The 15,374-nt window shown below is 43.3% G+C and overlaps 1 protein-coding gene across 1 annotated transcript; it reads left to right on the top strand.

The window, feature by feature from the left end:
• Positions 1–9,420: 9,420 nt before the first annotated feature.
• On the top strand, positions 9,421–13,586 carry CCN2 (cellular communication network factor 2). The gene is given in 7 exon segments (XM_083731359.1): positions 9,421–9,640; positions 9,643–9,882; positions 9,885–9,955; positions 10,114–10,333; positions 10,777–11,034; positions 11,204–11,415; positions 12,214–13,586. Coding segments are annotated over 7 exon segments (1,503 nt in total). The 5' UTR covers positions 9,421–9,435; the 3' UTR covers positions 12,511–13,586.
• Positions 13,587–15,374: the final 1,788 nt, after the last annotated feature.

Below are 15,374 nucleotides of genomic sequence, written 5' to 3'. Positions count from 1 at the left end.
GAACTCTACTATCAATAGAGTCTTTTCAGTGGTTGTAACAGTACTATGGAATTCCCCCCTTAAGGAAATTTGATCGATCCATCCATTGCAATATTCATCACATGTGCAAAAACACTTTTATTCAATCAGTGTTTTGAAAATTAATATTGGTTTTTATTTTAGTATGAGATGAGCTGCTAACGTGTATTTGCATTTTTTGCCTTATTATTCAGATTGTAAAGCTTTTGCTATGTTATTTATGAGATTATTGTGTCAGTTTTATGAGTTGTATCTAGTGCTTTTTTCTTTAAAAAATGTTTAGGGGGTACTCTCATTTTGACTCAAGAAAATCGCCATTTTATAGTTCAAACTGGGAGAAAAAAATACAGGAAATTGACAAAAGTACAAAGATTCACAAAATGTTTAGGGGTATGCATACCCACAGAAAAAAGCACTGGTTGTATCCAAAGTTTTACTTGGATATGAATAAAGCAGTTAGTTATGGCTAGTAATTTCAATGGATCTTCTCTGAGTATGGCTAACATTGTATACAACCTTGTTTTTAAAAAGCTGATGAATGTAAATATCAATCTGTCAATCAATATTTACTGGGCAATATAATCCTGTCACTGTACAGTTGTACCTGGGGGTAACAGATGCTTCAGGTTACAGACTCCACTAACCCAGAAATAGTACCTCGGGTAAAGAACTTTGCTTCAGGATGAGAACAGAAATTGTGCGGTGGCAGTGGGAGGCCCCATTAGCTAAAGTGGTACCTCAGGTTAAGAACAGTTTCAGGTTAAGAACGGACCTCCAGAACAAATTAAGTTCTTAACCTGAGGTACCACTGTATCTTGGAGCTTATGCATATTGACCAGGAAATGTAGAAATTCTTCATTATCTCTTGGAGACTATGCATATTGACCAGAGAAAGTGCATACTGACCAGGTAATGTGAAAATTGTTCTTAATGGCTCCGTTATTTATTGGAGACTCTGTATATTACCTAGAGAAAGCACATTGTTCCCTCTTCATGGGGTTATGATGTGCAGATTTGTCTACATGCATTTTCTTCTGTTAGACTGGAACCTTTGTGGAAAACTAGACATGCTGTTTCTGAGCGCTGGCATGGCAAGCATCTGAGAATCAACAAGGAAGTCCTTGATGTTTTACTTCAGTCTTCCCAGGCTATCTCCAAAGTTTCCTTCTGCGTCATCACCAGTGTGGCTATATTTGCACCATGTGCATTCTAGACATTCTCTACTGGGAATCACGCCAGCTAGACTTAAAAATCAAATCTGAAATATCTTCCAAAATAGAGGGCAGATGGCTATATTAAGTTATTAATATATTGCAGCTGTTTAGTTGATTTTTCTTTCAGTTTCCACACTTTGCTTGTCATTTTCTTTGGGTATAGATATGTTTCTAAACAGAGTAAACAGCCATCACAAAACAGAAAAGGGGACTGTGTGTGTGTGTGTGTGTGTGTGTGAGAGAGAGAGAGAGAGAGAGAGAGAGATTCTCTGAGTCAACACAACACTTCAGTGAAGGCCTGAGTAAACAGATGTGCCTTACTGTGTGATTCTATGCCAATAAAACATATTCGTGCGAGATCAAGAAAGGAAGTAGATACCAGAGTTAAAGTTCCTCCACTTACCTAAGTTTGATCACCTCAGTCAGGCATGGGGCAGACCCCACAAATTGATAAAAGCATGGTCTCAAATCACAGAAGCTGCTACAAGTTGAAACGTGATTCCAAGTTCTCCAAGGTCCTAACTATATTGCCCTTATTTATGGAGGTCATTGTGGAGGCCAGTATAAAATCCTAAAACACTTTTAGGATGTCAAAGGAATTAGCTGGTAGATTATTAATGCTCTTTATAACACAAATAGTCACGTCTTGTTCAACATGCTCAAGGCTATCTCATTAATCAGCTAGGGCCTAAATGTATTCTGTAGATGCAGAACAGAAGCCAATATACAGCAGAGAGTAATATCTGAAGAGGTTCTTTCTTTCTTTCTTTCTTTCTTTCTTTCTTTCTTTCTTTCTTTCTTTCTTTTTAAAATCGTATTAAAGCTGCTGGTGGCAATGGCATAATTTAAGTCCCATTTCTTCTAATGATTACAATACAATTCAGGAAACAACAGAGATTGTTTTTAAGGCACTCTCTCCCTGCCTTCACTACTGAGTTCAGAATTACCCCTTCCAGTCTCACAACAAAAAGCAGGCTAGTCTAAGAACCCACAGCAAGCTGAGCAGTAATTTGAATACAGCTACCCTCAACCAAAGTCCAGAAGTGATCAAGGGATCAAGAATAACATACATCTTCCCACTGATATAAGCTATACCTTTAAGAAGATCTAAGCATGACCCAAGGAGTTATGCTAGACCTCTCTGTAGCATAATGCTCTCTCACACATACCACTAAGCCACAGTTTGTGTAACCACAAGTTATCCTATGAAATGTGCTTTGTTTTTTTACCTGGTCTTGCCAGTTTGGTGTCTATCAGGAATGGGCTAACCAAAAAAAGATAATGGTTAAAGAAGGATGCTGGCTGTGTTCACACACAATGCCAAGCTGTAGTTAAAACAAGCCAAGGTTCATAAGCTAAAAACAAGGGCTTCATAAGCTAAAAACAAGGGCTTCAGATTGTGGTTTGTTGGTAGAAAAGAAACCATAGTTAAGCCAGGGGGCAGAATTTGCACATAATGCTAACCAATGATTTGATAACCATAGTTGAATAAACCATGACTTGGCATTATTGTCAACCAGGCCTATGTATGTCCAGAGTTGATTGCTGAATCTATTCCTGGTGCTGCAATCAATTCTAGATTTTTCTAAGTGCGGAATGGCTTGTTCTCCACTCCACTCTACTACAATTTTTCAGAATTTAACTTGCTGGTTCCACTCCGTCAGATGTTGCCATGTGCAATCCACCCAAGTTGGTCACTTTACTTACCAGTGAACTGGGTGAGAACCTTTGGCTCTCTTCTTCAGCTAATAAAGCCCAGCATAAATTAACTGATTAGTTGCAGATCTAAACAAGACCACTTAAGCAGGACAATGCAGGAGTCATGTCAAGATTTAGCATGTGTGCATTGATGGGGAGAGGGTGGGAAGCATCACAGTGTGGCTCAGGACCTGCTCTTGAATAGATTCAAGATTAAACTGCCAAAAAGGGAATGAATATTTGTAGCATTTGCTGTGGTGACTTTTTATATACCTCATATAACCAGTAATATAGCTGTTTCTGAGAAATAATCACATGGTTTCTAAAACAGACCATAAGTGACAAAATAGGTGAAAATCTTGGAGCTCTCATAGCTGGTGTGTTCAACTGAGAAGCTTATATCATTTCGAAACACATGCACACTGTATATGTATGTGTGTATGTATAAATGTGTGCGCGCGCACACACATGAGCCAGTGAATGAACTTTTAAAAAAATAAACACGAGAAGCAAATTCCGGATATAAAGCAAACGGCTTTATTTGTACTTCATTTCTAGCTCCGAAGCAGAGCAGCAAGCCCTGCTTGGAATCGGCACTTTAAGCAAATACACATTTAATGTATGGGGCTGAGCAGGATCCTTGAGGAGCGCAAGATAATATTTATTAAACGTTTTGGGGAAATATTCTGGCAAGCTTTTGGAGAGGGGCATTAATGTACATCATTAAACCCGAGGCAAGCTAGGAAGGTCTGAACCGCAGCAGCCCATGAGCCCATCAGGATGATAAATAGCTCAGGGTCCAGATGTCCATATACGGCTAGACTTCCTCTAAGGCTGACCAGTCCTCTGTGCACATTGCGTACAGTACTTGGATCGGGTTCACATTCTTTGGGTGTGTTTCTCTGGGAGCTTTTGATTTCCGCTCTGAGGGCTGGCTCAGACCTCCAGTGGCTCTTATAAGAAAATAGCCGCGACTGAAGGTTGAAAATGTGCAAGATTCTTTCTTTAAGTACACAAACACTCTGAGTCTAGCCACTTTCCTGCAGTCCTGCCAGGATTTTCAGTATGTCTGATACTTGATCAAGTGACTTCTTTAGGGAAGGGGGCAAGGCATCGAATGAGAGGAGGAGAAGGGGGGGGGGAGTCGGGTCGAAGAAGCAGGATAAACATTAAAGAAAGAATGCCACAGATCCACACCTGTACTTTTTACAAGACTTACCACCAGTTCAAGCGAATGTCGAAACACACACATTCCACATATAGCTGTACAAACACAAGCGTGTTGCCAACATAGTGAATTCCTAATTCTACCAGAAAAAATATACTGTCTGAAAAGGAGCTGCTGTATAAACACCTGCATGTAAGTCAAAATTACTCCATTTTAACAGTCCTATGTATCAATGACAGCCTGTATGTATATGCATATGTATATAGAATCATAGAATCGTAGAGCTGGAAGGGACTCAAGGGTCATCTAGTCTAACCCCCTGCAATGCAGGAATTTCAGCTAAAGCATCCATAACAGATGGCAAACATATACAAATATAGTGGAGCCTCAGCTTTCGAATGCCTCGGAAGTCAAACGTTTCAGTTTCCGAAGGCAGAAAACCTGGAAATAAATGCTTCTGTTTTCAGAAGTCCAATGGCTTCCACTGAGTTTTTTCCCCTTCAATTTTCTCTATTGAATTTGCAGACTGCCCTTTGCGCCTCAGTTTTCGAACGTTTCGGAAGTCGAATGGTCTTCCAGAACAGATTATGTTCAAAAAAAACAAACAAAAAACGGAGGTACCACTGTATGTATATGTAAATATGAATTATGGTGCGCCAGAAGTTTCTTTGGCATGGCCAAAAAAGGCTGGTGATGCAGGCCACAGTTTATATTTTGTCATTACCCCAATCTGCACAAAACATGTTCGGTGACAACAACCACATATGGAACAAAACAATATATAGATGAGGCCCGCTGAATTTCTTTCTGATCCATGAAAGACACAACAGATTTAGGTTTGAAATGGTATCCCGTAATAAAGCACCATTTGAAACTGTTGTTATTCCTGTGCAACATTAGGAAGAGATTCCTGGTGGTATAGGTTATTCAACAGTGGAACGAACTGCTGCAGGAGATGACTCACTGGAGATTTTAAAGCAGACTCTGGGGGCCAACCCTTTGGGATGCTGTGGTGGTGGTTTTCCTGCGTCAGCAGGGAATTAGACTAGGTTACTTTGAGGAATCCAGCTTTTATGATTCTATAATTTTGAAGCACCCTCCCTAAAGTACTAGATAAATGGTATTTTAGGAGTTTTTGTTTTGTTTCGACAATCAATTGCTATAGATCTTTTTTGTATGGAAAACTCACTGGTTTCCTTCATGAAAGCTAAAGCTTTTATTCAGCTTAGCAAAGTCTATCCCTTCCCCACCACACACACTTTTCATGGGATTTTGCACATCCCTCTACATTCCAGTAGGCTATTAAGAACGGCTCAACCAGGGATAGGTTGTTGGGTTCCAAGGATGTGACCAAATTTTAATTCTTCTTGGGATGACTTGGGCGGAATGTTTTTGCTCATGCTTAGAAATGATCATATTTGAAGCGGCCAAATGGACCATAAATTATACAGGGTAATTTGTAAGGCAGGGGTGCAAGCTTTAATTTATAATCAACATGTGGTGCAATTCTATAGTATACTTTGCCTGCTCAGAAGTAAGACCTACTGAGTTCAGTGGGCCTCAGACCCCCCAAATAACACACCTCTCTTGTTAGAATTTATTTAAATATAACTGATTGATGAATCAGTCCATCAAGGCAGATGATTGATGAATACACACACACACACACACACACACACACACACACACACACACACACCCCAGTTGGCAGTCTTCATTTTTGCCTTCCCTCTAGTGTGTGGCTCTTTGGCATAAGCCATCTTAAATTACTAGCCTTTTCTGTTGGCCGTTCGAAACAGTCATTTCTGAGTCTGCAGTAAGTATGATCATTTTATTTTAAAAACCCTTCTCTTCCCAGAGATCACCTACCATATTAGGGCATTTTTAAGCGGCATTCTGTTTACCTGGTAAAGTTTCCATTTTCGTAAGCATGTTATGCATAGTTTGGTGTGTCTATTATTTACTCAGAAGTGGGTAAGTGTAGCCTTTTGCTTGCAGCTGTCCAAGTAAATAGAGGTTTTGGGATGCCTCATAAATTTGGAAATATGTATTACTTACCATAATTCCCTTTTATGGGATTTTTACAAATGAGATGGGGGTTTTTCCTGCTAAAGGGGTGATTTTATTTTATACAAAACCAATGTGGTATTGGAAAGAGGCTACATCCTATATTATACTGTGGTAGAGAAGAAGAGGACAGATTGCAAGCCAAATTCACTGGAAACATCTCCTGTGCATGCTTGTTTTGAAATGGATGGATGTGGAGGACACAGGTTGCTACATATGGATATAATTTCAAATGCCAGATCTGTAAGGTTTGACAACCACTATCAAGAGACATTCAAAGGCCCGTAACTGGCTAATCCTTCCAATTCCAGTACCAACCATTTTCAGAGCAGTGTTCAAGCCTCCCAATGACCCTGTAGTGTAGACTAAGCAGCTGAGAGACTGTGACTCGTGCAAACATTCTGATGAACTTCCAAGCTGAGGATAGGGCAATGGCACACCCACATTTTAGGGGGCCTGAAGCTTGGAGTGTTATGAGAGCCCCTTCGCAACCAGCAATGAGTTCTGGGTAACTGCTGCTATCTCCTTCGGTGGGGTTGTCCCATGTCAGATTACCACCTTTTAAAAAAAACCACCTTAACTACCAAATCTCAGTTTTGCTCTCTTTTTTAGCAGCATTATTATTATTATTATTATTATTATTATTATTATTATTATTATTGAAGATCATTGGTGTTGCTTCCATATTTTGTTAATTCCACCCCCAGCATTTGGATGGGTGCAAGTTTCTCCACAATATCTCATTTATACACAGTACTACGGACAAGCACAAAGCTACTATGGCGGTAAAGAGGGAGGGGTTGTGAGTCACGCGGGGGGGGGCTCAAATTTTGATTAAAATTGATGTCCCATGATCTTTGTATCTGTAATACTAGCTCTCAAACGCTGGGATTGTTTAAATATGCACAAAAAATAATAATAACTTTGAGTTGTGCCACTCAAATGGGGGTCTACTAAACCCCCTTTTTTAAAGTAATATGGAGTAAAGTGACTTTTGGGGCCCTTCTGGGATTAGGGGCCCTAAAGTTTGAGATCCATTAGTTTCATAGTAGATCCACCCCTGGGACAGGGGACCAGTTCTGTGTTGTCTATGCACAAACTTAACTGAGTCCCAGATTCAGGTCTCTGCTCAGCTGCGAAGCTTATTGAGTAAACTCAAACGAGCCACAATTTCCTAGCCTAATGTGCTTCACTGGGCTGATGTGACGATAAAATGGGGAGAGGAACGGTGTATGCCGCACTGCTCTTTGAGGAAGAGCAAACTGGGAAACGTAATAAAGCATCTCTCTATCTGTGCCGTTAAACAACAAATACCATGGGTTCTCTTTTTTATTATTTTGTTTGCTTAGGCACTGGGGGGGGGGGGAGTTTAAGGAGCCCAAAAGTGCTTGGGTGGAATGTCTTGCTTACGAATGACTAGTACATACGCAGTGGGAAAAGTGGAGCCACATCTTCCATTCTGCCTCACTTGATTCTGCCAAGAATTTCAGGGCAAATAGTCTCCCTTTCCCTCTCTCTATTCATAGAAAGTACTTATTAGGGAAAATATCCCAGGATGATTCAGTGGTCCACAGTCAATTGCAAGGCAGACACTGCATAATATATTGCTTTAGGTGATATAATAAGAAACATCCCCAAATATTTTTTATTTTGTTTTGTTGTTGTTGTTGTTGCAGAAAGCATAGCAAGTTGTTAAGGAGGTGGGGTGGTGGTGGTAACAGCCAAAAAGTCAATCATGAGCGTCTGAAGAAATCTGCAGAAAACTGTCAGGCTTCAATATTGTGCCTTCTTGGCCAGATAAAAAGGAAAAGGAAAGAAAAATTCCCAGGCTTGTTCCTAGCAACCATCCTGGCAACCTCTCCCCACCAGCCGCCACCCGGACATATCCCCTCCCCCCACTTAAACTCTCTGCTCCTCACTAATGGCAGGAGATGAATCGTGTCACACATTCTTACCTGTTTCTCTGGAAGGACTCCAGCTAGAAAGAGAGACTGTATCTTGGAGATGTAGAAGGGACCAAGTTGACACCTATTAAGCCCAGCAGAACTTTTGCCATTCACATTGCTAGGGAATTCAGTCAATGACACTAAACCCCAACCAATTTACTCCAGAGTAGCCCCATTAGAAGAAATGGGGCTGTTTCAGAGTTTATTCCCGCAATATGCACTTAACTGAGTGCATAAACACATAGTGGTCTGTGGTACTTACATTTCTCTGGATCTGTTAAGATCTATCAAGCACATCTGTGTGATGCACATCAAGTGCTGCTGATGTGCTATTCCCATTCATTCCAGTTGTGCATCACACAGATGTGCTTGATAGATCTTAACAGATCCAGAGAAATAGAAGTACCACAGTCCGCTATGTGTTTATGCACTCAGTTAAGTGTACTTCACTGTTAACATCCAGCTACCAATGCCCCCTATAGGCACTCGCTATTAATATCAAGAGAAGAAGCAGATGGAACCCCTTCCCATCACAAGGAATGGGGACGCACTCTCTCTGTGCTCTCCCTCTCTCGCACAAAGAGCAATGCAAAAGTTTTATAAACAGGCTTCTTAAAGCACAATCTGTCTACTAAGTTGTAAGCCCTGCTGAGTTCAATGAGGCATGCTCCCAGGTGTGTCTCAGACTGCAGCCTCTTAGGGTTTATTGCCCTTACCTAGTACAGAACACAGTCTTTTTTTATTGTTTCCACACATGGATTTTATTGGCTCAGAATATTCTCAACAAGTGTAGGGGAGACGAATCTTGTTTCCAAATACACTATATGATTTCAGCTTTTAATCCATTCATGTGTTTGTTCATAAAGCACATGTGGAAAAACTCAATGGGGGGGGGGAGCAAGTGTTTGGATGGGATCGGAGGCAATGTTTTTTAACAGAATCCATTCATTTGGTTCACATTTTCCATTAAGTGGAACTCCACCTTCACAAAAGTTTTTGCAAGCACTTTCTTTTGGATCTTGTGATCCCCGATTATTATTATAAATCATAATACTTTCCAAGAAATAAATAATTTCATCCTTTTCTTCTTTGGTCTGGAGGTGTTTTTACATATGATTTATGCAATTTGGAGGGCGATTTTTGTGGGTGTGAAATCTTGGTCCATTCCTTTGAAAAAGGTGTGTGTGAGAGAGAGAGAGTATTCCAAAAGAGACGTATTTTTAAGTCCTATAAATCAGGTCTGTGGTGGTGGGAAGAATCTAGGCTGGGAGCGGGAGAAAAGTCCCCCCCCCTTTTTTTTTTCCTTCCCCTCTTCTTTTTTTCGATGGTGAAAAATACAGCGCCTTTTTTGTGTGCTGAAGTGCGCCAGCTTTTTCAGACAGGAGGAATGCGGAGTGTCAAGGGGTCAGGATCAATCCGGTGTGAGTTGATGAGGCAGGAAGGTGGAGAAGAATGTCAGGAATGTCGCTGTTTGTGTAGGACTCCATTCAGCCGATTGGCGCGTCCCGGGCGCCGGGAGTGTATAAAAAGCGCCGGGCCGCCGGCTTGAGACTCAGACCGAACCACCTTCCTCTGCTCCCAAGACGGAGAACAAGACAGGCCAGCGGACTCCGCACCAAAGGAAGGCGCTTTCCCACGAAGGCTGCACCCAGCGAAGCCAGATCGGACAGCAGCGACCCTCTCTCGCCCCAAGGCAGGGAGATTTTGCGAGCCCTCGCCCGGACCAGGAACCCCTCCGCTTCCGCGCAGCTTTTGCCGCCCTCTCCGTCGCCCTGGACATGCTGGCAAGGATGGGACTCCTTCGCAGCTTCGCCTTGGCGCTCGTCGTCGCCCTCTGGAGCCGGGTAAGTCCCCCTGCACTCGGCCTCGACGGGGGTCGAGCTTGGCTTGGCGGGATCAGGGGCGCTGGGTGGCTGGGTGCGGAGCCCTCTTCTTGGCTTCTCGTCTCTCCGCCTGCTCCGCCCGATCCTGACCCCTCCGTCCCCCCTCCGTGTCTCCCCAGGACGTGGCCGGCCAAGACTGCAGCGGGCAGTGCCAGTGCGACTCCGCGCCCCCCGAGTGCCCGCCCGGCGTCAGCCTGGTGCAAGACGGCTGCGGGTGCTGCCGGGTGTGCGCCAAGCAGCTGGGCGAGCTGTGCACCGAGAGAGACCCCTGCGACCCTCACAAGGGGCTCTTCTGCGACTTCGGCTCCCCGGCCAACCGGAAGATCGGCGTCTGCACCGGTGAGTACCCGGAGTTTTGCCTCTAGGGGGAAGAGGCGAGCAGGTTGAAGCAGAGAAGGTCCAGAGAGGAATCCCTTCTAGTGACGCTATTCCAGCTTTTTGTTCCTAAGATGCTTTCCCTTCCTTCAGTCAGCCTTAAAACAAAAGGCACCCTTTGTGTATGGAAGAGATTGGTGCAAGTGATTGGTCTGGGGGGCTTTCAGTCTCCTCTAGCAAGCAAGAGAAAGCTTCCCCTGTTGAATTTCTGCCTGTTGCACAGCTGTTAAAGGCATCAGAGCCCCAGTGTGCACAAAGGTGGCAGATCCAAGGACAGGAGTCCATCCTTGCATGCCCAAAATGTTCAGTCGCTTTCTTTATGTGTAGGCAGAGCTGCTGAAATCTAGGCTCCTTGGTCACTCTAGGGTTGTTGTTTTTAATGAATGGCTCCTCTTTTCTGTTTGCAGCAAGGGACGGCGCCCCCTGTGTCTTTGGAGGCATGGTTTACAGGAGCGGAGAGTCTTTCCAGAGCAGCTGCAAATACCGATGCACTTGCCTGGACGGGGCTGTGGGCTGTGTGCCTCTCTGCAGCATGGGTGTTCGCCTGCCCAGCCCCGACTGCCCTTACCCACGAACCGTGAAGCTGCCAGGCAAATGCTGTGAGGAATGGGTGTGCGATGAGCCCAAAGACAAAGAACAGACTGCAGTTGGACCTGCTCTTGCTGGTGAGTAGGTTTGCTCTCTCAATGCCCCTCTCCATGTTGATAGCCTTCACAGGGCACTTTCTGGAGTATGGTTGCCTTTACCATGCTGTGATCTCCATCCATGGATTTGGTACCTTCTGAATGAGCTCTTAGTGCTAGAATCTAACCCTTTCTGCTATTCTTTTTCCAGCTTACAGACTGGAAGACACTTATGGACCTGACCTATCCATGATGCGTGCCAACTGCCTGGTCCAGACCACTGAATGGAGTGCCTGCTCCAAGACTTGCGGAATGGGCATCTCCACCAGAGTCACCAATGACAATGCCCACTGCAGACTGGAGAAGCAAAGCAGACTTTGCATGGTGAGGCCATGTGAAGCAGACCTGGAGGAGAGCATCAAGGTAAATAGGGGTCCGCTTTGCTAGAGCACTTCTACATAGTGACTGTTAAGATCCACTTGGTGGCTATGAGCAAGGGTTTGTATCCACTAGTGGTTTGGCCTTAATGGAACATGCCTTCACTCAAATTCTCTTCCCCCACCCAATTACAGCAGTTCTCTGCATTGTGTCCCATTCTGTTTCAATGGGCCCCACAACCAGCTTCTAAGGGAGAGGAGGCAGGGGGATTAAGTGGGCTAGAGAGCTCAGTGAACATCAGGTGCCCTGCCTTGAGGGAAAGGAAATACTTCTCTCTAAGGCAAAGCCATCATTGGATACAACACTGGGGGGAATGCATTGTACAGGGCTGTTGTTGTTCCTTGAGCTGACCTTAATGAACGTGAGTGAAACTTTCAAGAGAACTAGGCATGAACAATCTGATATATGTGGATGGAAATGCCACTGAAGTAAGCGAGACTCCATTTATACCTACTAGGCATAATCTAGCCAGATTTAAGATCCTTAGGTATCATTGACTTCATTGTGTGTTTGCTTAGCTCTACCAGTGGGACAAACAAAGTGCTTACACTGGTTGGATTGTACCAAGTGAGATGTATGCAGGCTAAATTCGCTGAATTTAGGCCTCACTTAAATCAGTGGGGCAAGTAAGCCACAATTCATGGCTTCATCTCAACTGAGTCTGGTTCCACCATAATACATTTAAGATTGGACAGTTATAAAATAACTAAGATATTTGATGTGTATGGGAGCCTTGTGTAGCTGATATGTAAACATATGAATTCTCTCTTCCTCTCTCAACAGAAGGGAAAGAAGTGCATTCGTACTCCCAAGTTCTCCAAGCCTATCAAGTTTGAGCTGTCTGGCTGCACCAGCGTGAAGACCTACCGGGCCAAGTTCTGTGGCGTCTGCACCGATGGCCGATGCTGCACCCCTCACAGAACAGCCACCCTCCCTGTGGAATTCAAGTGTCCCGACGGGGAGGTCATGAAGAAGAGGATGATGTTTATCAAGACCTGTGCATGTCACTACAACTGCCCTGGAGACAACGACATCTTTGAGTCAGTCTACTCCAGGAAGATGTATGGAGACATGGCATAAAGCCCAAAAAGAGACTTTGAAAAACTTGACGGTCAACTTGAACTTAATAATTTGCATCTCATTTTGTAAAACGTGATTCGATAGCACAAGGTATTTAAATGTCTGCTTTTCGGGGGGAAACAAAAAGCAGAATGTTCTATGTGATTTCAGACAAAACTGTCTATTGACCCCAAACATTGGTTTGAAGGAAAAATAGTAATAATAAGATGGATAGTGAGGAACGACAATGAAGTTGCGCCTCAGAACAGAGTATATGAGGGTGGTGTATAGGGATTACTTAAGGGGACATGTGCCATCTCGTGCAGCCTTTTCATGGTGTGTTAGCATGTCTTCCACCAAATAGTGCAATCAGAAAGGACACTTAGCAAGGCTACTGTCACGGCTTTCCATGATGGTAGGTGCTGGACTGGAAATTCTCACCCAGCAAGGTGCTAAGTAATTGTGTTCTGTTAGAACAGCAATAATTTTGCTTTGAAGTTCTGATTCAAATGGTTTGTTCAGACTGAATCGGAATTAGACTGGACAGTTTGTGGCAATGAATTTGCCTGCCACAAGCTAGATTTTTTTTAATTAATATTGTAATATTATGATCTTGTAAATACTGGGGTGTGTGTGTACATATATATATATTGTACAGTTATCTAAGTTAATTTAAAGTTTTATTCCCTTTTGTGTTAATGCTTTGATACATCAGTGTTAGCCTCATCTTTTTTTTACAATTCAAGGCTTTATCATTCAAATACAATCCAATGCATTCATTTAACACATGAAATAGATTCTCTTTGGGAAGTTCAGTTTATGGGGTTGGGTGTTGCAGTGAAACGAAATGATGCTTTGCTGAACAAGATGCACCAGCAGAGTCCTTGCGAAGCTCATCATCAAATCAAGGACAAGGAGAGGGAAATCGGATTCTCTCTGCCTTAATAAACGTACATGGACTGAGTGGCTTATTTGTTAGCTGACCAATCTTTCCACCTGGGAACAGTTTTGTTACCTGTTGAGAAGTGTGACCAAAAGTTACATGTCTGCACCTTTCTAGTTGGAAAAAAAATAAAGTATTTTATTTTTTATATAAATTGACTTGTGCTTCTCATGCTTTTATTGGGTCGGGCAGTTACTGGAAATGGCAGCAGCTCAGTAATATTTACACTCTGGACCAGTAGTGCTCCATGAAAAGTGGGGGCAGCAGTCCTTTCCTCACCTCATGTCACCTGCATTGTTTCATCTTACCATGGGATGAGGTAGGGGAGATTGCCTCTGCCACAGCATTGGCAGCCATGTGAAAATCTGCTGTTCCTGCCAGTGTGTTTGCATTGCAATGACCTACCCACCACTTCCCACCTCCCTTCCAGTAAAGCACGGTAACGCTGGTAGCGGGAAGTCAGGTAAATGCCACCAGTCCTCCACACTAACTGCTCTGGGCTGGGCTTCCACATGTCCCTCTACTTTTTTGGATGGTTATGTGAATGACTTTCCAGTGTGGCAAGCCAGCTGTGCTTCATTTGAGGGCCCTTCTTTTTCTACTGAGTGGGGTCCTGGACTTCTGCCCTAAAGTCCTGCCCTGATAGCACCATGGCCTACACTCCAATGGGAGGTATTCCTTGATGTATCTAACCTGTTGGCGGGGTGCAATTAGTTCTGCACACTGGGATGAACGGAAGGCTTAAGCAGGAGAACGAGCTGGGAGACTAATTGCCCATATGCAAGCTGGCAAGAACAATACTGTGTATAGCCTTGTTACTGGACATAGATCATAGAATTGTAGAGTTGGAAGGGACTCCCAGCAATGCAGGAATCTCAGCTAAAGCATCCAGAAGTCAGCTGGCCAACACTGCTGAACATGTAACATGTAAACAGGTTTTCAGTTCTCAAAAACTAACATATGGTCATTTTGTCAGCTCTGCTTTTAGAAAGAAAAACACACCTACTATCCTGAAACTTCCTTGTGCTGCTAAGTCACTAGTCACATGATACTAAATTGCTTTCTATGTTATTTTTGTCTTAATAATTCAGTCTGTGAGCATAAAAAATACATGCAAGACTTGAATTTCATTCAGTGGCAAAACTTAGATTTAAGCCGATATATAACCCTACGCAAGATTACTTAGAGGCAGAATCCTGCAGTGGTTCAATGGGACTTAGCCCCAAGCATGCATGCACAGGATTGCAGCCTCAAGTTTGCAATCTGCTTCTCATTGACACTAGCCAATTCAGATTACACTCTAGGTTTCCCTGCAGCAAGTTTCCTAAGGTTTGAGCCAGCAAAGTCACATAAATCTCATCAAAGTCAGTTCTCTGGAGTCATCAGTTTTTTCCAACCAACCCTCCTACCTCCCATTCATTTTGATCAATTGGAAGACCTTTCTTGCATGAAAATAAATGAAGGGGTTGCACTCTGCCTCACTGCCAATCCAACTGTATTATGTACAACTCCCTTAGGGAGTGGAATGTTTTTGGCCAGCTCTGCATGATCATTGGAATGGTGGGAACTCATTGCTATAGCGGACGTGCCCCAAGGAGCAAATATAGGGAAGAACAGTATCCCACTAAAATTATTGAAGAAGTGCTTTAGTAGTCCAGCGATAGCACCTTTCCACTGCAGAGAGGATGGGGATTAAGAAGAGAATGATCCCATAAGTCAATGAACACAGTCTGTAAATTGCTAATTATTCAGTCCTTCAACTGATTGTGGAAGGCTGGTTTTTACATTGCTGTGGTTGGAGTAAATATCTGCATAAGAAATACCCCTACTTTTAAAGGAAGAAAGTATCTTAACAGTCCCATCTAAAAATAATAGCAACACTGTCATCACCTGCAGGACACACATTGCCCTATAATTATTCCAGTCTGCAGCGCAGGTGTTT

This window comes from Podarcis gaigeae (assembly GCF_964106915.1).
Source record: "Podarcis gaigeae genome assembly, chromosome: 3".
In the NCBI taxonomy this organism is placed as follows: domain Eukaryota; kingdom Metazoa; phylum Chordata; class Lepidosauria; order Squamata; family Lacertidae; genus Podarcis; species Podarcis gaigeae.
Note: the sequence above shows the minus strand (reverse complement) of the source record. Positions and strands in the feature narration are given on the sequence as shown.